We start from the raw sequence: 27,779 nt of genomic DNA, 5'->3' as shown, positions 1-27,779 counted from the left end.
ACATCCTGCCTTCCTGATCCCTATTATTACTTATCTATCATATCCCCTCTGTCCTTCTCTCCTCTAATATCACAGTGTCCTCATGTACTAGGTGTCCTCTTATTTATATACATCCTGCCTTCCTGATCCCTATTATTACTTATCTATCATATCCTCTCTGTCCTTCTCTCCTCTAATATCACAGTGTCCTCATGTACTAGGTGTCCTCTTATTTATATACATCCTGCCTTCCTGATCCCTATTATTACTTATCTATCATATCCTCTCTGTCCTTCTCTCCTCTAATATCACAGTGTCCCCATGTACTAGGTGTCCTCTTATTTATATACATCCTTCCTTCCTGATCCCTATTATTACTTATCTATCATATCCTCTCTGTCCTTCTCTCCTCTAATATCACAGTGTCCTCATGTACTAGGTGTCCTCTTATTTATATACATCCTGCCTTCCTGATCCCTATTATTACTTATCTATCATATCCTCTCTGTCCTTCTCTCCTCTAATATCACAGTGTCCTCATGTACTAGGTGTCCTCTTATTTATATACATCCTGCCTTCCTGATCCCTATTATTACTTATCTATCATATCCTCTCTGTCCTTCTCTCCTCTAATATCACAGTGTCCTCATGTACTAGGTACCCTCTTATTTATATACATCCTGCCTTCCTGATCCCTATTATTACTTATCTATCATATCCCCTCTGTCCTTCTCTCCTCTAATATCACAGTGTCCTCATGTACTAGGTATCCTCTTATTTATATACATCCTTCCTTCCTGATCCCTATTATTACTTATCTATCATATCCTCTCTGTCCATCTCTCCTCTAATATCACAGTGTCCTCTTATTTATATACATCCTGCCTTCCTGATCCCTATTATTTCTTATCTATCATATCCTCTCTGTCCTTCTCTCCTCTAATATCACAGTGTCCTCATGTACTAGGTGTCCTCTTATTTATATACATCCTGCCTTCCTGATCCCTCCTGGACGCTCGTATAGCTGTGGGTCACCACCCACAGCCTATACGAGCGTGCTGTTTGATGGCCGCGATGGTCGTGACCATCGCGACCATCGAGACTGCGAGCCTTAGCCTGCGGTTGAGGTTTTCAACCGCAAGCCCCGGAGTGATTTTGGCTCTATCAGAGCCAAAATCACTCCCACTGACCTCACTAGTGATGTCAGTGGGCCGGCTTCTGACGGGAGGCGTTCCAGTGGGAACGCCCCCGTCAGGGAGGCACGCCCCCGGCACGCCCACCAAAGGGGGCGTGCTGTCAATCAACATCGACCGCACGCCCCCTTTGATCAGACACAGCTAGCGAAGGACTTTCCTTCTCTCGTCGCGTCTGGCGCATGCGCACGACGGAGCTCCCTCCGTCGTGCGCATGCTCAGTGCAGAACGTCGACCCACTTGCGAGCGGACAGCCGCTCGCGAGTGGGTCTGAATCAGGCCCTAGGTGTCCTCTTATTTATACACATCCTGCCTTCCTGATCCCTGTTGGGTGACAGCAGACTCTGGTTATGGAGGAGATAGCGGAGAGGTTGAGGTTGGTAGTATAGGGGTCTTGGCTGGAGAAGTAGAATGCATTCAGTGTTAGATACATTGAGTCTCAGCAAGCGATGTGCCATCCAGGATAAGATGTCTTACAGACAGAAGGTGATATTACAGAGGATGGAGGCAAAAAGAGTTGAGTAGGAGAGGTAAATATGAGTGTAGTCTGCATAGAGTTTATAGCTGAATTCATAGAAAGTTCTGTGCTCCCTGAGGGAAGACATTCAGAGGGATAAGAGTGGCGCGGACAGAACCTTAGGCGATCCCGACAGGAATGGTAAGTGGAGTGTAGATCGGTGTAGTTATGGAGAAGGAATGGTGTTACAAGGAGGAGACCAAGCCGGACATCATTGCATCCTGAAGCCCAAGGGGGTGAAGGTTTTGGAGGAGGAATTGATCAGCGGTCTCGGCATTGGTAAGATTTACCGCCGGACGAATGCCCTCCTCTAAGTGCCTAAACCTAACCCTACCTTCCCCGCTGTCTAAACCTAAGTGCCTAATCCTAACCTCCCCCCGGGGTTGCATAACCCTAGCCCACCCTTCCCCGCTGCCTAAACCTAAATCCCCGGGGGGGGGGGGCGCATATCGACGCCTGTCTTTAGACCCTTGACGGGTTATGACAGTCGGGAAGCCGGCTGTCTGGATTATGTCCTTGTTTTCCCGACTGCATACCGCGGTGTCATATGCTGATGTGAGGTGAATGAGAAGTGCCCATTGTATTTGGCCATGACGAGGTCATTAGTGACTTTGATGGAATGATGAGCCTGAAAGCCATATTGACTAAGTGGAGTGATTGGAGGTAAATTGAGGAGAAAGATGTTGTTAGTGATGGTGGAGGGGTGAAAAGTGGGTTTATTAAGATTGGGAGATATAAGTATGCTGAAAGGATGAAGGGAGGGTACCAGAGGAGAGATAAGATGGCCAAGTGAGCTATTATGAAGTACAGGGGGAGGGGTTCGGAGGAGGTTGGAGGAAATTGGGTCATAGAGCAGGTGGAGATCTCTTGGTGGATGGACCTTAGAGGTGAACATCGAGTGCAGTGTGCGAGATCGGAGGGGGGAGATAATGGGAGCGGAGAAGCAGTAATGTTTGGAGGGAGGGTAGCAGATGAGGGCTCTGGAATAGCGAGTGAGAGATCGGAGCTATAGGATGATGGAAGAGAGGAGAAGGAACTAATACGCTGCCGTAATTCACAGCTGGCTAATTGATCCCTCGGGGCTATCCAATTAGCTCCGACGTCAGCCTGCAGCGCTGCACTTAATGCGGTTCTGACCAGCCACAAAAAGATTTCCGTAATGTTTAGGGTTCTCAGCGCACCATTATCAGACCCTACCCCTTGTGTTATGTCCTCAGAGCACATTGTATGACGTCACAGTCATGGATCACTTCAGTCACTTTGGGTTTATTTCTTGCTCCTCTGGGGGGGTCTCATCACTTGTGCTCTCTGTAGGACCCTTCTTCTTGGGGCAGTGACTGGCACTCTGACACTGGGCATATCCGGGTATTACCGTGACTCATGTTACCTGACTTTGCTCTTTCCTCCTCCAGGGTCCATGTCTCAGCCGTCCTCGCACCCTGCCCTCACCTCCGAGGAACTCTCCCGAGGGTTAGCTGTGGAAAAGTTTGACTTGGTGAAGAAATGGGGAATTAATACATATAAAGTAAGATGTTTCTCATGTACTGTGACCTACATCCATATATACCTGTCCTGCGCTTTCCATCATACTGTACCCTACCACTATATACTACTGTACTGCGTATTCTGTATTGCTGTTCCCTTCCACTATACCATTTCTGTTAGTTTGTTTTTTCTTACTTTTTTCTTTATTAAAACAACTTGGGAAACCATCGTACCATGAGCCAGAGATGTCTGATACCCCGATGGTTAGTGTACTATGAGCCAGAGATGTCTGATACCCCGATGGTTAGTGTACTATGAGCCAGAGATGTCTGATACCCCGATGGTTAGTGTACTATGAGCCAGAGATGTCTGATACCCCGATGGTTAGTGTACTATGAGCCAGAGATGTCTGATACCCCGATGGTCAGTGTACTATGAGCCAGAGATGTAGGATACCCCGATGGTCAGTGTACTATGAGCCAGAGATGTAGGATACCCCGATGGTCAGTGTACTATGAGCCAGAGATGTAGGATACCCCGATGGTTAGTGTACTATGAGCCAGAGATGTCTGATACCCCGATGGTTAGTGTACTATGAGCCAGAGATGTCTGATACCCCGATGGTCAGTGTACTATGAGCCAGAGATGTAGGATACCCCGATGGTCAGTGTACTATGAGCCAGAGATGTAGGATACCCCGATGGTCAGTGTACTATGAGCCAGAGATGTAGGATACCCCGATGGTCAGTGTACTATGAGCCAGAGATGTCTGATACCCCGATGGTTAGTGTACTATGAGCCAGAGATGTCTTATACCCCGATGGTCAGTGTACTATGAGCCAGAGATGTAGGATACCCCGATGGTTAGTGTACTATGAGCCAGAGATGTAGGGTACCCCGATGGTCAGTGTACTATGAGCCAGAGATGTAGGATACCCCGATGGTTAGTGTACTATGAGCCAGAGATGTCTGATACCCCGATGGTTAGTGTACTATGAGCCAGAGATGTCTGATACCCCGATGGTTAGTGTACTATGAGCCAGAGATGTCTGATACCCCGATGGTCAGTGTACTATGAGCCAGAGATGTAGGATACCCCGATGGTCAGTGTACTATGAGCCAGAGATGTAGGATACCCCGATGGTCAGTGTACTATGAGCCAGAGATGTAGGATACCCCGATGGTCAGTGTACTATGAGCCAGAGATGTCTGATACCCCGATGGTTAGTGTACTATGAGCCAGAGATGTCTTATACCCCGATGGTCAGTGTACTATGAGCCAGAGATGTAGGATACCCCGATGGTTAGTGTACTATGAGCCAGAGATGTAGGGTACCCCGATGGTCAGTGTACTATGAGCCAGAGATGTAGGATACCCCGATGGTTAGTGTACTATGAGCCAGAGATGTCTGATACCCCGATGGTTAGTGTACTATGAGCCAGAGATGTCTGATACCCCGATGGTTAGTGTACTATGAGCCAGAGATGTCTGATACCCCGATGGTCAGTGTACTATGAGCCAGAGATGTAGGATACCCCGATGGTCAGTGTACTATGAGCCAGAGATGTAGGATACCCCGATGGTCAGTGTACTATGAGCCAGAGATGTAGGATACCCCGATGGTCAGTGTACTATGAGCCAGAGATGTCTGATACCCCGATGGTTAGTGTACTATGAGCCAGAGATGTCTTATACCCCGATGGTCAGTGTACTATGAGCCAGAGATGTCTGATACCCCGATGGTTAGTGTACTATGGGCCAGAGATGTAGGATAACCCGATGGTTAATGTACTATGAGCCAGAGATGTCTGATACCCCGATGGTTAGTGTACTATGAGCCAGAGATGTAGGGTACCCCGATGGTTAGTGTACTATGAGCCAGAGATGTAGGATACCCCGATGGTTAGTGTACTATGAGCCAGAGATGTAGGATAACCCGATGGTTAGTGTACTATGAGCCAGAGATGTAGGATACCCTGATGGTTAGTGTACTATGATCCAGAGATGTCGGATACCCCGATGGTTAGTGTACTATGAGCCTGAGATGTCTGATACCCCGATGGTTAGTGTACTATGAGCCAGAGATGTAGGATACCCCGATGGTTAGTGTACTATGAGCCAGAGATGTAGGCTAACCCAATGGTTAGTGTACTATGAGCCAGAGATGTAGGATACCCTGATGGTTAGTGTACTATGGGCCAGAGATGTCTGATACCCCGATGGTTAGTGTACTATGAGCCAGAGATGTCGGATACCCCGATGGTTAGTGTACTATGAGCCAGAGATGTCTGATACCCCGATGGTTAGTGTACTATGGGCCAGAGATGTCTGATACCCCGATGGTTAGTGTACTATGAGCCAGAGATGTAGGATACCCCGATGGTTAGTGTACTATGAGCCAGAGATGTAGGATACCCCGATGGTTAGTGTACTATGAGCCAGAGATGTCGGATACCCCGATGGTTAGTGTACTATGAGCCAGAGATGTAGGATACCCCGATGGTTAGTGTACTATGAGCCAGAGATGTAGGATACCCCGATGGTTAGAGCACTATGAGCCAGAGATGTAGGATACCCCGATGGTTAGTGTACTATGAGCCAGAGATGTAGGATAACCCGATGGTTAGTGTACTATGAGCCAGAGATGTAGGATAACCCGATGGTTAGTGTACTATGAGCCAGAGATGTCTGATACCCCGATGGTTAGTGTACTATGAGCCAGAGATGTCTGATACCCCGATGGTTAGTGTACTATGAGCCAGAGATGTCTGATACCCCGATGGTTAGTGTACTATGAGCCAGAGATGTAGGATACCCCGATGGTTAGTGTACTATGAGCCAGAGATGTAGGATACCCCGATGGTTAGTGTACTATGAGCCAGAGATGTAAGATACACCGATGGTTAGCGTAATATGAGCCAGAGATGTAGGATACACCGATGGTTAGTTTACTATGAGCCAGAGATGTAGGATAACCCGATGGTTAGTGTACTATGAGCCAGAGATGTAGGATACCCCGATGGTTAGTGTACTATGGGCCAGAGATGTAGGATACCCCGATGGTTAGTGTACTATGGGCCAGAGATGTAGGATACCCCGATGGTTAGTGTACTATGAGCCAGAGATGTAGGATACCCCGATGGTTAGTGTACTATGGGCCAGAGATGTAGGATACCCCGATGGTTAGTGTACTATGGGCCAGAGATGTAGGATACCCCGATGGTTAGTGTACTATGAGCCAGAGATGTAGGATACCCCGATGGTTAGTGTACTATGGGCCAGAGATGTAGGATACCCCGATGGTTAGTGTACTATGGGCCAGAGATGTCTGATACCCCGATGGTTAGTGTACTATGAGCCAGAGATGTCTGATACCCCGATGGTTAGTGTACTATGAGCCAGAGATGTCTGATACCCCGATGGTTAGTGTACTATGAGCCAGAGATGTCTGATACCCCGATGGTTAGTGTACTATGAGCCAGAGATGTATTATACCCCGATGGTTAGTGTACTATGAGCCAGAGATCTATTATACCCCGATGGTTAGTGTACTATGAGCCAGAGATGTAGGATACCCCGATGGTTAGTGTACTATGGGCCAGAGATGTAGGATACCCCGATGGTTAGTGTACTATGAGCCAGAGATGTAGGATACCCCGATGGTTAGTGTACTATGGGCCAGAGATGTAGGATACCCCGATGGTTAGTGTACTATGGGCCAGAGATGTAGGATACCCCGATGGTTAGTGTACTATGAGCCAGAGATGTCTGATACCCCGATGGTTAGTGTACTATGAGCCAGAGATGTCTGATACCCCGATGGTTAGTGTACTATGAGCCAGAGATGTCTGATACCCCGATGGTTAGTGTACTATGAGCCAGAGATGTCTGATACCCCGATGGTTAGTGTACTATGAGCCAGAGATGTCTGATACCCCGATGGTTAGTGTACTATGGCCCTCATTCAGAGCCGTTCGCTATTTGCGTTCGTTCTTTCAAAAACAAGTGGTGGCTATTCAAATGATCCGTTCGCACATTGCAGTCTGTTCACACCTCTAAGTCTGAACGAGCGAGCAAAACATACGCTCGTTTATTTGATAAAAACGCCCCCTGGCCGCTCGCACCATACGTCATGTCCGCTATTTATTTGATTAATCGAGTACATCGTACAGCGTATGAACTGCTCGCTATTCTTGTGGTTGGTTTTTTCAACCGCTATTTTGCGAGCAGTTCTGATTTAAAAAAAAACAAGTGACGTGGTCAATGACGCTGCTGGATTAATTATGCACTCCCTTAAAACGCCCGTTTTGACCTTTAAGCACGCCTGCGTTCGGATCTCCACTCCCCGTTTTCAAGCACCTTCCCCTGTTACCACCCACATACGCCTCATTCTGTCACTCAAAATAGCAGGCACTCGCTATATTGCGTACAAACGATTTTCAGCCGCACTGACTGGTTCGCGCATACGTACTAAAAACCGTACGCATGCGCAGATGTGCGAACAACGCTCGGAAAGAGCGTACTGCCGCTAGCGAGTGGCTCTGAATGAAGGCCTATGAGCCAGAGATGTAAGATACCCCGATGGTTAGTGTACTATGAGCCAGAGATGTAGGATACCCCGATGGTCAGTGTACTATGAGCCAGAGATGTCGGATACCCCGATGGTTAGTGTACTATGAGCCAGAGATGTCTGATACCCCGATGGTTAGTGTACTATGAGCCAGAGATGTAGGATAACCCGCTGGTTAGTGTACTATGAGCCAGAGATGTCTGATACACCGATGGTTAGTGTACTATGAGCCAGAGATGTCGGATACCCCGATGGTTAGTGTACTATGAGCCAGAGATGTCGGATACCCCGATGGTTAGTGTACTATGAGCCAGAGATGTCTGATACCCCGATGGTTAGTGTACTATGAGCCAGAGATGTAGGATACCCCGATGGTTAGTGTACTATGAGCCAGAGATGTAGGATACCCCGATGGTTAGTGTACTATGAGCCAGAGATGTAGGATAGCCCGATGGTTCGTGTACTATGGGCCAGAGATGTCTGATACCCCGATGGTTAGTGTACTGTGAGCCAGAGATGTCTGATAACCCGATGGTTAGTGTACTGTGAGCCAGAGATGTCTGATACCCCGATGGCTAGTGTACTATGAGCCAGAGATGTCTGATACCCCGATGGTTAGTGTACTATGAGCCAGAGATGTAGATACCCCGATGGTTAGTGTACTATGAGCCAGAGATGTCTGATACCCCGATGGTTAGTGTACTATGAGCCAGAGATGTAGGATACCCCGATGGTTAGTGTACTATGAGCCAGAGATGTCTGATACCCCGATGGTTAGTGTACTATGAGCCAGAGATGTAGATACCCCGATGGTTAGTGTACTATGAGCCAGAGATGTCTGATACCCCGATGGTTAGTGTACATCTCCGATGCTTAGTGGTCTGCGCATACCGGACGTGCCCTTTGGTTTTTGCCCCCTGTGCTTCGTAGCCGCACCTTGTTTGACATAATGCTGCATTTGGGGGGCAGAGCGGGTGTGTTTAGCTATCATTCCCAAATAGGGGGTGTCTCCCCTGGTTTCCGGGAGCCATGGTCGGTTTCCTCACAAGTGACCAGACACCGGCCAGGCTAAGGTAAGTACACAGCCTGACCAATGGGGGAGCGATTGGCACTAGGCAGGGAGGGTTAGGCATTAAGGGGAGCATTAGGCACTAGGCAGGAAGGGTTAGGCACTAAGCGTAAATTAGACTGGGCAGCACAGACGGTGTAGTGGTTAGCATTACTGCCTCACAGCACTGAGGTCGTGGGTTGAATACCCACTATGGTCATAACTGCGTGGAGTTTGTATATTCTCCCTGTGCTTGCGTGGGTTTCCTCCGGGTACTCTGGTCTCCTCCCACACTCCAAAAATATACTGGTAGGTTAATTGGCTTCTAACAAAATTATCCCTAGTGTGTATGTGGTAGGAAATATAGATTTCCACTGGGGCAGGGACTAATGTGAATAACCAAATATTCTCTGTAAAGCGCTGCGGAATATGTGTGCGCTATATAAATAACTGGTAATAAATGATAATAATTAATATATAAATGGATAAATGGAGCGTTAGGCACTATACAGGGAGGATTAGTGTTAGGCACTAGACTGGGAGGGTTAGGGTTAGGCACTAGGGGGAGTGTTAGGTACTAGACAGAGAGGGTTAGGGTTAGGCACTAGGGGGAGTGTTAGGCACTAGACAGGGAGGGTTAGGCACTAGGGGGAGCGTTAGGCACTATACAGGGAGGGTTAGGCACTAGGGGGAGTGTTAGGCACTAGACAGGGAGGGTTAGGGTTAGGCACTAGGGGGAGTGTTAGGCACTAGACAGGGAGGGTTAGGGTTAGGCACTAGGGGGAGCATTAGGCACTATACAGGGAGCGTTAGGCACTAGGGGGAGCGTTAGGCACTATACAGGGAGCGTTAGGCACTAGTGGGAGTGTTAGGCACTACAAGGAGTGTTAGGGTTAGGCACTAGGGGAAGCGTTGGGCAATAGACAGGGAGGGTTAGGGTTAGGCACTAGGGGAAGCGTTGGGCACTTGGCAGGGAGGGTTAGGCACTAGGGGGAGTGTTAGGCACTAGACAGGGAGGGTTAGGCACTTGGCAGGGAGGGTTGGGTTAGGCACTAGGGGGGGAAGGTAGGGATAGTGGAAGAATTTGGATACCTACCGGCAGGTAGCCTAACCCAGAGCTTGGACGTAGCTACCGGCATCCTGTGCCCAATGCCAGGAGTAAGCAGTGATGGCTATGTAGAGGTGACGGCTTGTACGTACTCTGTCAGCCCACGTGGAAATCATTATTGGGTTATCCGTGAGTACCAGGCGGAGGGCAGATGGGTGTCAGAGGTGTGCTTATGCTTAGGGCTATCCGTGGTGACTTGTTCTGCCATGTAGACCGATTGAACCCTTGTCCCCAGAGGTGCAGGTACAGGACCTGCAGCGGATATAACAACTTGGGGAACAATATCATTTTTGCACACATATAAAATAGGGGAAGATTAGCCGAGCGCTGCTTCCTCTATGGAGAAGGTTTATGTTCAGGTAACACAATTTCCGGATACATTTGGAGAGTTGGGCACCGTGGTGCATTATGGAGGTTCTGTGCCAGTGCCGCTTAGTACCATCGCTGCAATCTCTATTTATTTACTGTAAATCCCGAAACTGAGCCAAGTTCCCTCATTGTGTCAGTGTGAAGGGCGGAGATTGCGAGGATTAATGGCAGTAACTCATCCAGGACATGATGTACAGAGAGCACTATATTATTATCATTAACGGGTCCCATGCCAGTCACAGCATGGCAATAGGCAAAGAGGGGGGAGTGGGTTTGTGAAGGTTCTATATCGGAATATACGCTGTAGGTGGATCCAGATGACCTGACCGATGGCCGTTCCCGCATCAGGACGCAAAAGCAAATTGGGATTAGCGGCAAATGTTTTGTGTGGAAGTGATCGCCCCCTACCGCTGTGCGTACCCCCTACCGCTGTGCGTACCCCCTACCGCTGTGCGTACCCCCTACCGCTGTGCGTACCCCCTACCACTGTGCGTACCCCCTACACTGTGCGTCCATTGTGTGTGACGGAGGAGAGGTCATGGCAGGCGAGATGCTTCGCAGTCTATTGGTCATAACTGGTCCCAGAATGGTCCAATCCTGCATAAGCATTGTGATTGTACGATAACATGATCCCATATTTAGGGGCTTATTAGGGTTAGTGAGAAGTGTAGTGTGAGCCTGGTAGGGTTGTGTACAGGGGGCTATGCCATAGAGAGGGGGCCACGTCTGTATGATATACTGTACCCTCCATCTCATTATTTACTTCCTCATCTACTTCCCACTGTTTGCGTCTCTTTCCTGTATTAGCTGCCACTCTTCTCTGTTCCTTTTCTCATTCCTGTCATCCCCTCCCCCCCCGTCATCCCATCCCCTCCCCGTCATCCCATCCCCTCCCCCCCTGTCATCCCCTCCCCCCCTGTCACCCCCCCTCCCCCCCTGTCATCCCCCCTCCTCCCCGTCATCCCCCACTCCCCCCCTGTCATTCCCCCCTCCCCCCCCACTGTCATCCCCTCCCCCTGTCTTCCCCCTGACCCCTCTGCCTCTCTCGCTCTAACCCCTCTCTGTCTCTCTCTCTCGCTCTGACCCCTCTCTGTCTCTCTCTCTCGCTCTGACCCCTCTCTGTCTCTCTCTCGCTCTGACCCCTCTCTGCCTCTCTCTCGCTCTGACCCCTCTCTGCCTCTCTCTCGCTCTGACCCCTCTCTGCCTCTCTCTCGCTCTGACCCCTCTCTGCCTCTCTCTCGCTCTGACCCCTCTCTGCCTCTCTCTCGCTCTGACCCCTCTCTGCCTCTCTCTCGCTCTGACCCCTCTCTGCCTCTCTCTCGCTCTGACCCCTCTCTGCCTCTCTCTCGCTCTGACCCCTCTCTGCCTCTCTCTCGCCCTGACCCCTCTCTGCCTCTCTCTCGCCCTGACCCCTCTCTGCCTCTCTCTCGCCCTGACCCCTCTCTGCCTCTCTCTCGCCCTGACCCCTCTCTGCCTCTCTCTCGCCCTGACCCCTCTCTGCCTCTCTCTCGCCCTGACCCCTCTCTGCCTCTCTCTCGCCCTGACCCCTCTCTGCCTCTCTCTCGCCCTGACCCCTCTCTGCCTCTCTCTCGCCCTGACCCCTCTCTGCCTCTCTCTCGCCCTGACCCCTCTCTGCCTCTCTCTCGCCCTGACCCCTCTCTGCCTCTCTCTCGCCCTGACCCCTCTCTGCCTCTCTCTCGCCCTGACCCCTCTCTGCCTCTCTCTCGCCCTGACCCCTCTCTGCCTCTCTCTCGCCCTGACCCCTCTCTGCCTCTCTCTCGCCCTGACCCCTCTCTGCCTCTCTCTCGCCCTGACCCTTTCTCTGCCTCTCTCTCGCCCTGACCCTTTCTCTGCCTCTCTCTCGCCCTGACCCCTCTCTGCCTCTCTCTCGCCCTGACCCCTCTCTGCCTCTCTCTCGCCCTGACCCCTCTCTGCCTCTCTCCCCCCTGTGACCCCTCTCTGCCTCTCTCTCGCCCTGACCCCTCTCTGCCTCTCTCTCGCCCTGACCCCTCTCTGCCTCTCCATATTATATATCTTGCGCCAATGTCTTGCTTTTCTTTCATGTAGTGCACAAAACAGTTAATATCGGAGCGCTTTGGCCGAGGATCGCGTACGGTGGATTTGGAGCTGGAGACTCAGATTGAACTTCTGAGAGACACCAAACGGAAATATGAAGGAGTCCTGCAGCTAGCCCGCGCTCTGACGGCTCATTTCTATAGTCTGGTGCAGACACAGAGGGCGCTGGGAGACGCTTTCTCTGACCTGAGCCAGAAATCACCAGAATTACAGGTTTGTATTCATGTCACGTCTCATATTGTGAATGTGCGTCAGTAGCAGCTATGAGATCCCTACACATCCCTACCATTTCCAGCATACTCATCTTCCATGGCTGCTCTGACTTGTTTCCTAACATCACTTCCTTCCAAGCAGCCTCCATAGGTCACAATGCACCATTTCCGGATTCCTAAACCTCAAGAAGTAACAACACGATTACACCCACAGCCATTTCCGGAGTCCTAAACCTCCAGACCTAACTACACGATTACACCCACAGCCATTTCCAGAGTCCTAAACCTCCAGACCTAATCACACGATTACATCCACAGCCATTTCCAGAATCCTAAACCTCCAGACCTAACCACACTATTTCAGCCATTTCCAGCGGCCTAAACCTCCAGACCTAACCACACGATTACACCCACAGCCATTTCCAGGACACACAACCTCCAGACCTAATCACACGATTACACCCACAGCCATTTCCAGAGGCCTAAACCTCCAGACCTAACCACACGATTACACCCACAGCCATTTCCAGGACACACAACCTCCAGACCTAACCACACGATTACACCCACAGCCATTTCCAGGACACACAACCTTCAGACCTAATCACACGATTACACCCACAGCCAATTCTAGAGTCCTAAACCTCCAGACCTAACCACACGATTACACCCACAGCCATTTCCAGAGGCCTAAACCTCCAGACCTAACCACACGATTACACCCACAGCCATTTCCAGGACACACAACCTCCAGACCTAACCACACGATTACACCCACAGCCATTTCCAGGACACACAACCTCCAGACCTAATCACACGATTACACCCACAGCCATTTCCAGGACACACAACCTCCAGACCTAATCACACGATTACACCCACAGCCAATTCTAGAGTCCTAAACCTCCAGACCTAACCACACTATTTCAGCCATTTCCAGGACACACAACCTCCAGACCTAACCACACGATTACACCCACAGCCATTTCCAGGACACATAACTTCCAGACCTAACCACACGATTACACCCACAGCCATTTCCAGGACACATAACTTCCAGACCTAGCAGCGCCGATTACTATTTCACGCGCTTCAGAGGTGCCCATGTAGGCATCCTGCCACAGACATGTCTCATGAGCAGTTTCTCCATAGCTATCCATTTAAGCAGCCCAGCACCATCCTCACTCATGTATCACCCTCAGTTCTGCAGTTGGTATCTTGTGATATAGCCACATCCTGCGAATTCTCCAGCAATAATCCCCTTCCTCACATTACAGGAAGAATTCGGGTACAATGCGGAGACCCAGAAGCTGTTGTGTAAGAACGGGGAAACGCTCCTGGGAGCCGTCAACTTCTTTGTGTCCAGCATCAACACTCTGATTAATAAAACCATGGAGGACACACTAATGACTGTGAAACAGTATGAGACAGCCAGGTAACCAGCACTCCCACCTGTCACAGCTCTATGCTTAGTACATACCACATGGTCCTCTTTATCCGTAGTGACACGTTACCGCAATCACCCGTGTCTCACACACACATCCTCAGTGTTACCACAGCCCCTTCCGCACAGGCTAAAACTACAAATGACGCGTTTCACCCTCTTATGGCGCATTGGTCACCGTGAACATCCGAATATCTCGGCTCTGCAGATACCGGAGATAAGACTGGGGCATGAAGTTATAGGAGTGAGCTAAAGCAAGGGAAGGGTACATATGTGTCCTCATACACCTAATATCAATACGCCACGTGCCGTGAGAGGCCTGGCGCAAGCGAGACCCCAGGTCCCGTACAACTGTATTTTCACCAAGCGTTTTTTTGTCCAAAAATTCTTCTTATTGGCAAACTAATGTTATAATCCGGTTCCCCAGACTGCGCTGAGTAATGTTATATGTGACACCTGTATATCTGTGTGCTTCTGAGTCTGTATATGGGAGACTGTGCTGAGTAATGTGATATGTGACACCTGTATATCTGTGTACTCCTGAGTCTGTATATAGGAGAATCCGCTGAGTAATGTGACACCTGTATATCTGTGTGCTCCTGAGTCTGTATATGGGAGACTGCGCTGAGTATTGTGATATGTGACACCTGTATATCTGTGTGCTCCTGAGTCTGTATATGGGAGACTGCGCTGAGTAATGTGATATGTGACACCTGTATATCTGTGTGCTCCTTAGTCTGTATATAGGAGACTGCGCTGAGTAATGTGATATGTGACACCTGTATATCTGTGTGCTCCCGAGTCTGTATATGGGAGACTGCGCTGAGTAATGTGATATGTGACACCTGTATATCTGTGTGCTCCTGAGTCTGTATATGGGAGACTGCGCTGAGTAATGTGATATGTGACACCTGTATATCTGTGTGCTCCCGAGTCTGTATATGGGAGACTGCCTGAGTAATGTGATATGTGACACCTGTATATCTGTGTGCTCCTGAGTCTGTATATGGGAGACTGCGCTGAGTAATGTGATATGTGACACCTGTATATCTGTGTGCTCCTGAGTCTGTATATGGGAGACTGCGCTGAGTAATGTGAAATGTGACACCTGTATATCTGTGTGCTCCTGAGTCTGTATATGGGAGACTGCGCTGAGTAATGTGATATGTGACACCTGTATATGTGTGTGCTCCTGAGTCTGTATATAGGAGACTGCGCTGAGTAATGTGACACCTGTATATCTGTGTGCTCCTGAGTCTGTATATGGGAGACTGTGCTGAGTAATGTGATATGTGACACCTGTATATCTGTGTACTCCTGAGTCTGTATATAGGAGATTGCGCTGAGTAATGTGACACCTGTATATCTGTGTGCTCCTGAGTCTGTATATGGGTGACAGCGCTGAGTAACGTGATATGTGGCACCTGTATATCTGTGTGCTCCTGAGTCTGTATATAGGAGACTGCGCTGAGTAATGTGACACCTGTATATCTGTGTGCTCCTGAGTCTGTATATAGGAGACTGCGCTGAGTAATGTGACACCTGTATATCTGTGTGCTCCTGAGTCTGTATATGGGAGACTGTGACTGAGTAACGTGATATGTGACACCTGTATATCTGTGTGCTCCTGAGTCTGTATATGGGAGACTGCGCTGAGTAATGTGATATGTGACACCTGTATATCTGTGTGCTCCTGAGTCTGTATATGGGAGACTGCGCTGAGTAATGTGATATGTGACACCTGTATATCTGTGTGCTCCTGAGTCTGTATATGGGAGACTGCGCTGAGTAATGTGAAATGTGACACCTGTATATCTGTGTGCTCCTGAGTCTGTATATAGGAGACTGTGCTGAGTAATGTGATATGTGACACCTGTATATCTGTGTGCTCCCGAGTCTGTATATGGGAGACTGCGCTGAGTAATGTGATATATGACACCTGTATATCTGTGTGCTCCTGAGTCTGCATCTGGGAGACTGTGCTGAGTAATGTGATATGTGACACCTGTATATCTGTGTGCTCCTGAGTCTGCATATGGGAGACTGTGCTGAGTAATGTGACACCTGTATATCTGTGTGCTCCTGAGTATGTATATAGGTGACTGCGCTGAGTAATGTGATATATGAAACCTGTATATCTGTGTGCTCCTGAGTCTGTATATAGGAGACTGCGCTGAGTAATGTGATATATGACACCTGTATATCTGTGTGCTCCTGAGTCTGTATATGGGAGACTGCGCTGAGTAATGTAATATGTGACACCTGTATATCTGTGTACTCCTGAGTCTGTATATAGGAGACTCCGCTGAGTAATGTGACACCTGTATATCTGTGTGCTCCTGAGTCTGTATATGGGAGACAGCGCTGAGTAATGTGATATGTGACACCTGTATATCTGTGTGCTCCTGAGTCTGTATATGGGAGACTGTGCTGAGTAATGTGATATGTGACACCTGTATATCTGTGTGCTCCTGAGTCTGTTTATGGAGACTGTGCTGAGTAATGTGATATGTGACACCTGTATATGTGTGTGCTCCTGAGTCTGTATATGGGAGACTGCGCTGAGTAATGTGATATGTGACACCTGTATATCTGTGTGCTCCTGAGTCTGTATATGGGAGACTGCGCTGAGTAATGTGATATGTGACACCTGTATATCTGTGTGCTCCTGAGTCTGTATATAGGAGACTGCGCTGAGTAATGTGATATGTGACACCTGTATATCTGTGTGCTCCTGAGTCTGTATATGGGAGACTGCGCTGAGTAATGTGACCCCTGTATATCTGTGTGCTCCTGAGTCTGTATATAGGAGACTGTGCTGATTAATGTGATATGTGACACCTGCATATCTGTGTGCTCCTGAGTCTGTATATGGGAGACTGCGCTGAGTAATGTGATATGTGACACCTGTATATCTGTGTGCTCCTGAGTCTGTATGTGGGAGACTGAGCTGAGTAATGTGATATGTGACACCTGTATATCTGTGTGCTCCTGAGTCTGTATATAGGAGACTGTGCTGAGTAATGTGATATGTGACACCTGTATATCTGTGTGCTCCTGAGTCTGTATATTGGAGACTGCGCTGAGTAATGTGATATGTGACACCTGTATATCTGTGTGCTCCTGAGTCTGTATATTGGAGACTGTGCTGAGTAATGTGATATGTGACACCTGTATATCTGTGTGCTTCTGAATCTGTATATAGGAGACTGCGCTGAGTAATGTGATATGTGACACCTGTATATCTGTGTGCTCCTGAGTCTGTATATGGGCGACTGCGCTGAGTAATGTGATATGTGACACCTGTATATCTGTGTGCTCCTGAGTCTGTATATGGGAGACTGCGCTGAGTAATGTGATATGTGACACCTGTATATCTGTGTGCTCCTGAGTCTGTATATGGAGACTGCGCTGAGTAATGTGACCCCTGTATATCTGTGTGCTCCTGAGTCTGTATATAGGAGACTGTGCTGAGTAATGTGATATGTGACACCTGTATATCTGTGTGCTCCTGAGTCTGTATATGGGAGACTGCGCTGAGTAATGTGATATGTGACACCTGTATATCTGTGTGCTCCTGAGTCTGTATATGGGAGACTGCGCTGAGTAACGTGATATGTGACACCTGTATATCTGTGTATAGGAGACTGCGCTGAGTAATGTGACTCCTGTATATCTGTTTGCTCCTGAGTATGTATGTGGGAGACTGAGCTGAGTAATGTGATATGTGACAACTGTATATCTGTGTGCTCCTGAGTCTGTATATGGGAGACTGCGCTGAGTAATGTGATGTGACACCTGTATATCTGTGTGCTCCTGAGTCTGTATATGGGAGACTGTGCTGAGTAATGTGATATGTGACACCTGTATATCTGTGTGCTCCTGAGTCTGTATATGGAGACTGCGCTGAGTAATGTGACACCTGTGTATCTGTGTGCTTCTGAGTCTGTATATGGGCGACTGCGCTGAGTAATGTGATATGTGACGCCGTATATAGGTGACTGCGCTGAGTAATGTGATATGTGACACCTGTATATCTGTGTGCTCCTGAGTCTGTATATGGGAGACTGCGCTGAGTAATGTGATATGTGACACCTGTATATCTGTGTGCTCCTGAGTCTGTATATGGGAGACTGTGCTGAGTAATGTGATATGTGACACCTGTATATCTGTGTGCTCCCGAGTCTGTATATGGGAGACTGCGCTGAGTAATGTGATATGTGACACCTGTATATGTGTGTGCTCCTGAGTCTGTATATAGGAGACTGCGCTGAGTAATGTGACACCTGTATATCTGTGTGCTCCTGAGTCTGTATATGGGAGACTGTGCTGAGTAATGTGATATGTGACACCTGTATATCTGTGTGCTCCCGAGTCTGTATATGGGAGACTGCGCTGTGTAATGTGATATGTGACACCTGTATATCTGTGTGCTCCTGAGTCTGTATATGGGAGACTGCGCTGAGTAATGTGAAATGTGACACCTGTATATCTGTGTGCTCCTGAGTCTGTATATGGGAGACTGCGCTGAGTAATGTGATATGTGACACCTGTATATCTGTGTGCTCCTGAGTCTGTATATGGGAGACTGCGCTGAGTAATGTGATATGTGACACCTGTATATCTGTGTACTCCTGAGTCTGTATATAGGAGATTGCGCTGAGTAATGTGACACCTGTATATCTGTGTGCTCCTGAGTCTGTATATGGGTGACAGCGCTGAGTAATGTGATATGTGACACCTGTATATCTGTGTGCTCCTGAGTCTGTATATGGGAGACTGCGCTGAGTAATGTGATATGTGACACCTGTATATCTGTGTGCTCCTGAGTCTGCATCTGGGAGACTGTGCTGAGTAATATGATATGTGACACCTGTATATCTGTGTGCTCCTGAGTCTGTATATAGGAGACTGCGCTGAGTAATGTCATATGTGAAACCTGTATATCTGTGTGCTCCTGAGTCTGTATATAGGAGACTGCGCTGAGTAATGTGATATGTGACACCTGTATATCTGTGTGCTCCTGAGTCTGCATATGGGAGACTGTGCTGAGTAATGTGACACCTGTATATCTGTGTGCTCCTGAGTATGTATATAGGTGACTGCGCTGAGTAATGTGATATATGACACCTGTATATCTGTGTGCTCCTGAGTCTGTATATAGGAGACTGCGCTGAGTAATGTGATATATGACACCTGTATATCTGTGTGCTCCTGAGTCTGTATATGGGAGACTGCGCTGAGTAATGTGATATGTGACACCTGTATATCTGTGTGCTCCTGAGTCTGTATATGGGAGACTGCGCTGAGTAATGTGATATGTGACACCTGTATATCTGTGTGCTCCTGAGTCTGTATATGGGAGACTGCGCTGAGTAATGTGATATGTGACACCTGTATATCTTTGTGCTCCTGAGTCTGTACATGGGAGACTGCGCTGAGTAATGTGACCCCTGTATATCTGTGTGCTCCTTAGTCTGTATATAGGAGACTGTGCTGATTAATGTGATATGTGACACCTGCATATCTGTGTGCTCCTGAGTCTGTATATGGGAGACTGCGCTGAGTAACGTGACTCCTGTATATCTGTGTGCTCCTTAGTCTGTATGTGGGAGACTGCGCTGAGTAATGTGATATGTGACACCTGTATATCTGTGTGCTCCTGAGTCTGTATATGGAGACTGCGCTGAGTAATGTGACCCCTGTATATCTGTGTGCTCCTGAGTCTGTATATAGGAGACTGTGCTGAGTAATGTGATATGTGACACCTGTATATCTGTGTGCTCCTGAGTCTGTATATGGGAGACTGCGCTGAGTAATGTGATATGTGACACCTGTATATCTGTGTGCTCCTGAGTCTGTATATGGGAGACTGCGCTGAGTAACGTGATATGTGACACCTGTATATCTGTGTATAGGAGACTGCGCTGAGTAATGTGACTCCTGTATATCTGTTTGCTCCTGAGTATGTATGTGGGAGACTGAGTTGAGTAATGTGATATGTGACACCTGTATATCTGTGTGCTCCTGAGTCTGTATATGGGAGACTGCGCTGAGTAATGTGATGTGACACCTGTATATCTGTGTGCTCCTGAGTCTGTATATGGGCGACTGCGCTGAGTAATGTGATATGTGACCCTGTATATCTGTGTGCTCCTGAGTCTTTATATGGGTGACTGCGCTGAGTAATGTGATATGTGACACCTGTATATCTGTGTATAGGAGACTGCGCTGAGTAATGTGACACCTGTGTATCTGTGTGCTCCTTAGTCTGTATATGGGAGACTGCGCTGAGTAATGTTATGTGTGACACCTGTATATCTGTGTGCTCCTGAGTCTGTATATGGGAGACTGAGCTGAGTAATGTGATGTGTGACACCTGTATATCTGTGCTCCGGAGTCTGTATATGGGAGACTGCGCTGAGTAATGTGATATGTGACACCTGTATATCTGTGTGCACCTGAGTCTGTATATGGGAGACTGCGCTGAGTAATGTGATGTGTGACACCTGTATATCTGTGTGCTCCTGAGTCTGTATATGGGAGACTGCGCTGAGTAATATGATATGTGACACCTGTATATCTGTGTGCTCCTGAGTCTGTATATGGGAGACTGCGCTGAGTAATGTGATATGTGACATCTGTATATCTGTGTGCTCCTGAGTCTTTATATGGGAGACTGCGCTGAGTAATGTGATATGTGACACCTGTATATCTGTGTGCTCCTGAGTCTGTATATGGGAGACTGCGCTGACTGATGTGATATGTGACACCTGTATATCTGTGTGCTCCTGAGTCTGTATATGGAAGACTGCGCTGAGTAATGTGATATGTGACACCTGTATATCTGTGTGCTCCTGAGTCTGTATATGGGAGACTGCGCTGAGTAACGTGATATGTGACCCTGTATATCTGTGTGCTCCTGAGTCTGTATATGGGAGACTGCGCTGAGTAATGTGATATGTGACACCTGTATATCTGTGTGCTCCTGAGTCTGTATATGGGAGACTGCGCTGAGTAATGTGTTATGTGACACCTGTATATCTGTGTGCTCCTGAGTCTGTATATGGGAGACTGCGCTGAGTAATGTGATATGTGACACCTGTATATCTGTGTGCTCCTGAGTCTGTATATAGGAGACTGCGCTGAGTAATGTGATTTGTGACACCTGTATATCTGTGTGCTCCTGAGTCTGTTTATAGGAGACTGCGCTGAGTAACGTGATATGTGACACCTGTATATTTGTGTATAGGAGACTGCGCTGAGTAATGTGACACCTGTGTATCTGTGTGCTCCTGAGTCTGTATATGGGAGACTGCGCTGAGTAATGTGATATGTGACACCTGTATATCTGTGTGCTCCTGAGTCTGTATATGGGAGACTGCGCTGACTGATGTGATATGTGACACCTGTATATCTGTGTGCTCCTGAGTCTGCATATGGGAGACTGCGCTGAGTAATGTTGTATGTGACACCTGTATATCTGTGTGTTCCTGAGTCTGTATATAGGAGACTGCGCTGAGTAATGTGATATGTGACACCTGTATATCTGTGTGCTCCTGAGTCTGTATATGGGAGACTGCGCTGAGTAATGTGATATGTGACACCTGTATATCTGTGTGCTCCTGAGTCTGTATATGGGAGACTGTGCTGACTAATGTGATATGTGACACCTGTATATCTGTGTGCTCCTGAGTCTGTATATGGGCGACTGCGCTGAGTAATGTGATATCTGACCTGTATATCTGTGTGCTCCTGAGTCTGTATATAGGAGACTGCGCTGAGTAATGTGATAGGTGACACCTGTATATCTGTGTGCTCCTGAGTCTGTATATGGGAGACTGCGCTGAGTAATGTGACACCTGTATATCTGTGTGCTCCTGAGTCTGTATATGGGAGACTGCGCTGAGTAATGTGATAGGTGGCACCTGTATATCTGTGTGCTTCTGAGTCTGTATATGGGAGACTGTGCTGAGTAATGTGATATGTGACACTTGTATATCTGTGTGCTCCTGAGTCTGTATATGGGCGACTGCGCTGAATAATGTGATATGTGACACCTGTATATCTGTGTGCTCCTGAGTCTGTATATGGGAGACTGCGCTGAGTAACGTGACTCCTGTATATCTGTGTGCTCCTGAGTCTGTATGTGGGAGACTGCGCTGACTGATGTGATATGTGACACCTGTATATCTGTGTGCTCCTGAGTCTGTATATAGGAGACTGCGCTGACTGATGTGATATGTGACACCTGTATATCTGTGTGCTCCTGAGTCTGTATATAGGAGACTGTGCTGAGTAATGTGATATGTGACACCTGTATATCTGTGTGCTCCTGAGTCTGTATATAGGAGACTGCGCTGAGTAATGTGATATGTGACACCTGTATATCTGTGTGCTCCTGAGTCTGTATATGGAGACTGCGCTGAGTAATGTGATGTGTGACACCTGTATGTCTGTGTGCTCCTGAGTCTGTATATGGGAGACTGCGCTGAGTAATGTGATATGTGACACCTGTATATCTGTGTGCTCCTGAGTCTGTATATGGGAGACTGCGCTGAGTAACGTGATATGTGACACCTGTATATCTGTGTATAGGAGACTGCGCTGAGTAATGTGACTCCTGTATATCTGTCTGCTCCTGAGTCTGTATATGGGCGACTGCGCTGAGTAATGTGATATGTGACACCTGTATATCTGTGTGCTCCTGAGTCTGTATATGGAGACTGCGCTGAGTAATGTGATATGTGACCCTGTATATCTGTGTGCTCCTGAGTCTTTATATGGGTGACTGCGCTGAGTAATGTGATATGTGACACCTGTATATCTGTGTGCTCCTGAGTCTGTACGTGGGAGACTGCGCTGACTGATGTGATATGTGACACCTGTATATCTGTGTGCTCCTGAGTCTGTATATGGGAGACTGCGCTGAGTAATGTGATATGTGACACCTGTATATCTGTGTGCTCCTGAGTCTGTATATGGGAGACTGCGCTGAGTAATGTGATATGTGACACCTGTATATATGTGTGCTCCTGAGTCTGTTTATAGGAGACTGCGCTGAGTAACGTGATATGTGACACCTGTATATCTGTGTATAGGAGACTGCGCTGAGTAATGTGACACCTGTGTATCTGTGTGCTCCTTAGTCTGTATATGGGAGACTGCGCTGAGTAATGTGATGTGTGACACCTGTATATCTGTGTGCTCCTGAGTCTGTATATGGGAGACTGAGCTGAGTAATGTGATGTGTGACACCTGTATATCTGTGTGCTCCTGAGTCTGTATGTGGGAGACTGCGCTGACTGATGTGATATGTGACACCTGTATATCTGTGTGCTCCTGAGTCTGTATATGGAAGACTGCGCTGAGTAATGTGATATGTGACACCTGTATATCTGTGTGCTCCTGAGTCTGTATATGGGAGACTGCGCTGAGTAACGTAACTCCTGTATATCTGTGTGCTCCTGAGTCTGTATATAGGAGACTAAGCTGAGTAATGTGATATGTGACACCTGTATATCTGTGTGCTCCTGAGTCTGTATATGGGAGACTGTGCTGAGTAATGTGATATGTGACACCTGTATATCTGTGTGCTCCTGAGTCTGTATATGGAGACTGCGCTGAGTAATGTGACACCTGTGTATCTGTGTGCTTCTGAGTCTGTATATGGGCGACTGCGCTGAGTAATGTGATATGTGACACCTGTATATCTGTGTGCTCCTGAGTCTGTATATGGAGACTGCGCTGAGTAATGTGATATGTGACACCTGTATATCTGTGTGCTCCTGAGTCTGTATATGGGAGACTGCGCTGAGTAACGTGACTCCTGTATATCTGTGTGCTCCTGAGTCTGTATGTGGGAGACTGCGCTGACTGATGTGATATGTGACACCTGTATATCTGTGTGCTCCTGAGTCTGTATATAGGAGACTGTGCTGAGTAATGTGATATGTGACACCTGTATATCTGTGTGCTCCTGAGTCTGTATATAGGAGACTGCGCTGAGTAATGTGATATGTGACACCTGTATATCTGTGTGCTCCTTAGTCTGTATATGGGAGACTGTGCTGAGTAATGTGATATGTGACACCTGTATATCTGTGTGCTCCTGAGTCTGTATATGGAGACTGCGCTGAGTAATGTGACACCTGTGTATCTGTGTGCTTCTGAGTCTGTATATGGGCGACTGCGCTGAGTAATGTGATATGTGACACCTGTATATCTGTGTGCTCCTGAGTCTGTATATGGAGACTGCGCTGAGTAATGTGATATGTGACACCTGTATATCTGTGTGCTCCTGAGTCTGTATATGGGAGACTGCGCTGAGTAACGTGACTCCTGTATATCTGTGTGCTCCTGAGTCTGTATGTGGGAGACTGCGCTGACTGATGTGATATGTGACACCTGTATATCTGTGTGCTCCTGAGTCTGTATATAGGAGACTGTGCTGAGTAATGTGATATGTGACACCTGTATATCTGTGTGCTCCTGAGTCTGTATATAGGAGACTGCGCTGAGTAATGTGATATGTGACACCTGTATATCTGTGTGCTCCTGAGTCTGTATATGGAGACTGCGCTGAGTAATGTGATGTGTGACACCTGTATATCTGTGTGCTCCTGAGTCTGTATATGGGAGACTGCGCTGAGTAATGTGATATGTGACACCTGTATATCTGTGTGCTCCTGAGTCTGTATATGGGAGACTGCGCTGAGTAACGTGATATGTGACACCTGTATATCTGTGTATAGGAGACTGCGCTGAGTAATGTGACTCCTGTATATCTGTTTGCTCCTGAGTATGTATGTGGGAGACTGAGTTGAGTAATGTGATATGTGACACCTGTATATCTGTGTGCTCCTGAGTCTGTATATGGGAGACTGCGCTGAGTAATGTGATGTGACACCTGTATATCTGTGTGCTCCTGAGTCTGTATATGGGCGACTGCGCTGAGTAATGTGATATGTGACACCTGTATATCTGTGTGCTCCTGAGTCTGTATATGGAGACTGCGCTGAGTAATGTGATATGTGACCCTGTATATCTGTGTGCTCCTGAGTCTTTATATGGGTGACTGCGCTGAGTAATGTGATATGTGACACCTGTATATCTGTGTGCTCCTGAGTCTGTACGTGGGAGACTGCGCTGACTGATGTGATATGTGACACCTGTATATCTGTGTGCTCCTGAGTCTGTATATGGGAGACTGCGCTGAGTAATGTGATATGTGACACCTGTATATCTGTGTGCTCCTGAGTCTGTATATGGGAGACTGCGCTGAGTAATGTGATATGTGACACCTGTATATATGTGTGCTCCTGAGTCTGTTTATAGGAGACTGCGCTGAGTAACGTGATATGTGACACCTGTATATCTGTGTATAGGAGACTGCGCTGAGTAATGTGACACCTGTGTATCTGTGTGCTCCTTAGTCTGTATATGGGAGACTGCGCTGAGTAATGTGATGTGTGACACCTGTATATCTGTGTGCTCCTGAGTCTGTATATGGGAGACTGAGCTGAGTAATGTGATGTGTGACACCTGTATATCTGTGCTCCGGAGTCTGTATATGGGAGACTGCGCTGAGTAATGTGATATGTGACACCTGTATATCTGTGTGCACCTGAGTCTGTATATGGGAGACTGCGCAGAGTAATGTGATGTGTGACACCTGTATATCTGTGTGCTCCTGAGTCTGTATATGGGAGACTGCGCTGAGTAATATGATATGTGACACCTGTATATCTGTGTGCTCCTGAGTCTGTATATGGGAGACTGCGCTGATTAATGTGATATGTGACACCTGTATATCTGTGTGCTCCTGAGTCTTTATATGGGAGACTGCGCTGAGTAATGTGATATGTGACACCTGTATATCTGTGTGCTCCTGAGTCTGTATATGGGAGACTGCGCTGACTGATGTGATATGTGACACCTGTATATCTGTGTGCTCCTGAGTCTGTATATGGAAGACTGCGCTGAGTAATGTGATATGTGACACCTGTATATCTGTGTGCTCCTGAGTCTGTATATGGGAGACTGCGCTGAGTAACGTGATATGTGACCCTGTATATCTGTGTGCTCCTGAGTCTGTATATGGGAGACTGCGCTGAGTAATGTGATATGTGACACCTGTATATCTGTGTGCTCCTGAGTCTGTATATGGGAGACTGCGCTGAGTAATGTGATATGTGACACCTGTATATCTGTGTGCTCCTGAGTCTGTATATAGGAGACTGCGCTGAGTAATGTGATATGTGACACCTGTATATCTGTGTGCTCCTGAGTCTGTATATGGGAGACTGTGCTGACTAATGTGATATGTGACACCTGTATATCTGTGTGCTCCTGAGTCTGTATATGGGCGACTGCGCTGAGTAATGTGATATCTGACCTGTATATCTGTGTGCTCCTGAGTCTGTATATAGGAGACTGCGCTGAGTAATGTGATAGGTGACACCTGTATATCTGTGTGCTCCTGAGTCTGTATATGGGGGACTGCGCTGAGTAATGTGATAGGTGACACCTGTATATCTGTGTGCTCCTGAGTCTGTATATAGGAGACTGCGCTGAGTAATGTGACACCTGTATATCTGTGTGCTCCTGAGTCTGTATATGGGAGACTGCGCTGAGTAACGTAACTCCTGTATATCTGTGTGCTCCTGAGTCTGTATATAGGAGACTGCGCTGAGTAATGTGATATGTGACACCTGTATATCTGTGTGCTCCTGAGTCTGTATATAGGAGACTGTGCTGAGTAATGTGATATGTGACACATGTATATCTGTGTGCTCCTGAGTCTGTATATGGGAGACTGCGCTGAGTAATGTGATATGTGACACCTGTATATCTGTGTGCTCCTGAGTCTGTATATGGGAGACTGCGCTGAGTAACGTAACTCCTGTATATCTGTGTGCTCCTGAGTCTGTATATAGGAGACTAAGCTGAGTAATGTGATATGTGACACCTGTATATCTGTGTGCTCCTGAGTCTGTATATAGGAGACTGAGCTGAGTAATGTGATATGTGACACCTGTATATCTGTGTGCTCCTGAGTCTGTATATGGGAGACTGTGCTGAGTAATGTGATATGTGACACCTGTATATCTGTGTGCTCCTGAGTCTGTATATGGAGACTGCGCTGAGTAATGTGACACCTGTGTATCTGTGTGCTCCTGAGTCTGTATATGGGAGACTGCGCTGAGTAACGTGACTCCTGTATATCTGTGTGCTCCTGAGTCTGTATGTGGGAGACTGCGCTGACTGATGTGATATGTGACACCTGTATATCTGTGTGCTCCTGAGTCTGTATATAGGAGACTGTGCTGAGTAATGTGATATGTGACACCTGTATATCTGTGTGCTCCTGAGTCTGTATATAGGAGACTGCGCTGAGTAATGTGATGTGTGACACCTGTATATCTGTGTGCTCCTGAGTCTGTATATGGGAGACTGCGCTGAGTAATGTGATATGTGACACCTGTATATCTGTGTGCTCCTGAGTCTGTATATGGGAGACTGTGCTGAGTAATGTGATATGTGACACCTGTATATCTGTGTGCTCCTGAGTCTGTATATGGAGACTGCGCTGAGTAATGTGACACCTGTGTATCTGTGTGCTTCTGAGTCTGTATATGGGCGACTGCGCTGAGTAATGTGATATGTGACACCTGTATATCTGTGTGCTCCTGAGTCTGTATATGGAGACTGCGCTGAGTAATGTGATATGTGACACCTGTATATCTGTGTGCTCCTGAGTCTGTATATGGGAGAC

General features: G+C 47.7%; 1 protein-coding gene across 1 annotated transcript in view; it reads left to right on the top strand.

Moving 5' to 3' along the window:
* The first annotated feature begins 3,024 nt into the window (after positions 1–3,024).
* The window catches only part of LOC148442755 (arfaptin-2-like), a 77,647-nt gene continuing 52,892 nt past the window's right edge, over positions 3,025–27,779 (top strand). Inside the window, exons 1-3 of the mRNA XM_088463532.1 lie at positions 3,025–3,214; positions 12,338–12,559; positions 13,836–13,993. Coding sequence (XP_088319658.1) covers positions 3,107–3,214; positions 12,338–12,559; positions 13,836–13,993 — 488 coding nt within the window. The 5' untranslated portion in view covers positions 3,025–3,106. The remainder of the gene's footprint in view (positions 3,215–12,337; positions 12,560–13,835; positions 13,994–27,779) is intronic.

Source organism: Taudactylus pleione, unplaced genomic scaffold, assembly GCF_031769625.1.
Source record: "Taudactylus pleione unplaced genomic scaffold, aTauple2 ptg001394l, whole genome shotgun sequence".
Classification (NCBI taxonomy): domain Eukaryota; kingdom Metazoa; phylum Chordata; class Amphibia; order Anura; family Myobatrachidae; genus Taudactylus; species Taudactylus pleione.
This window is presented reverse-complemented; position numbering and strand designations above follow the sequence as displayed.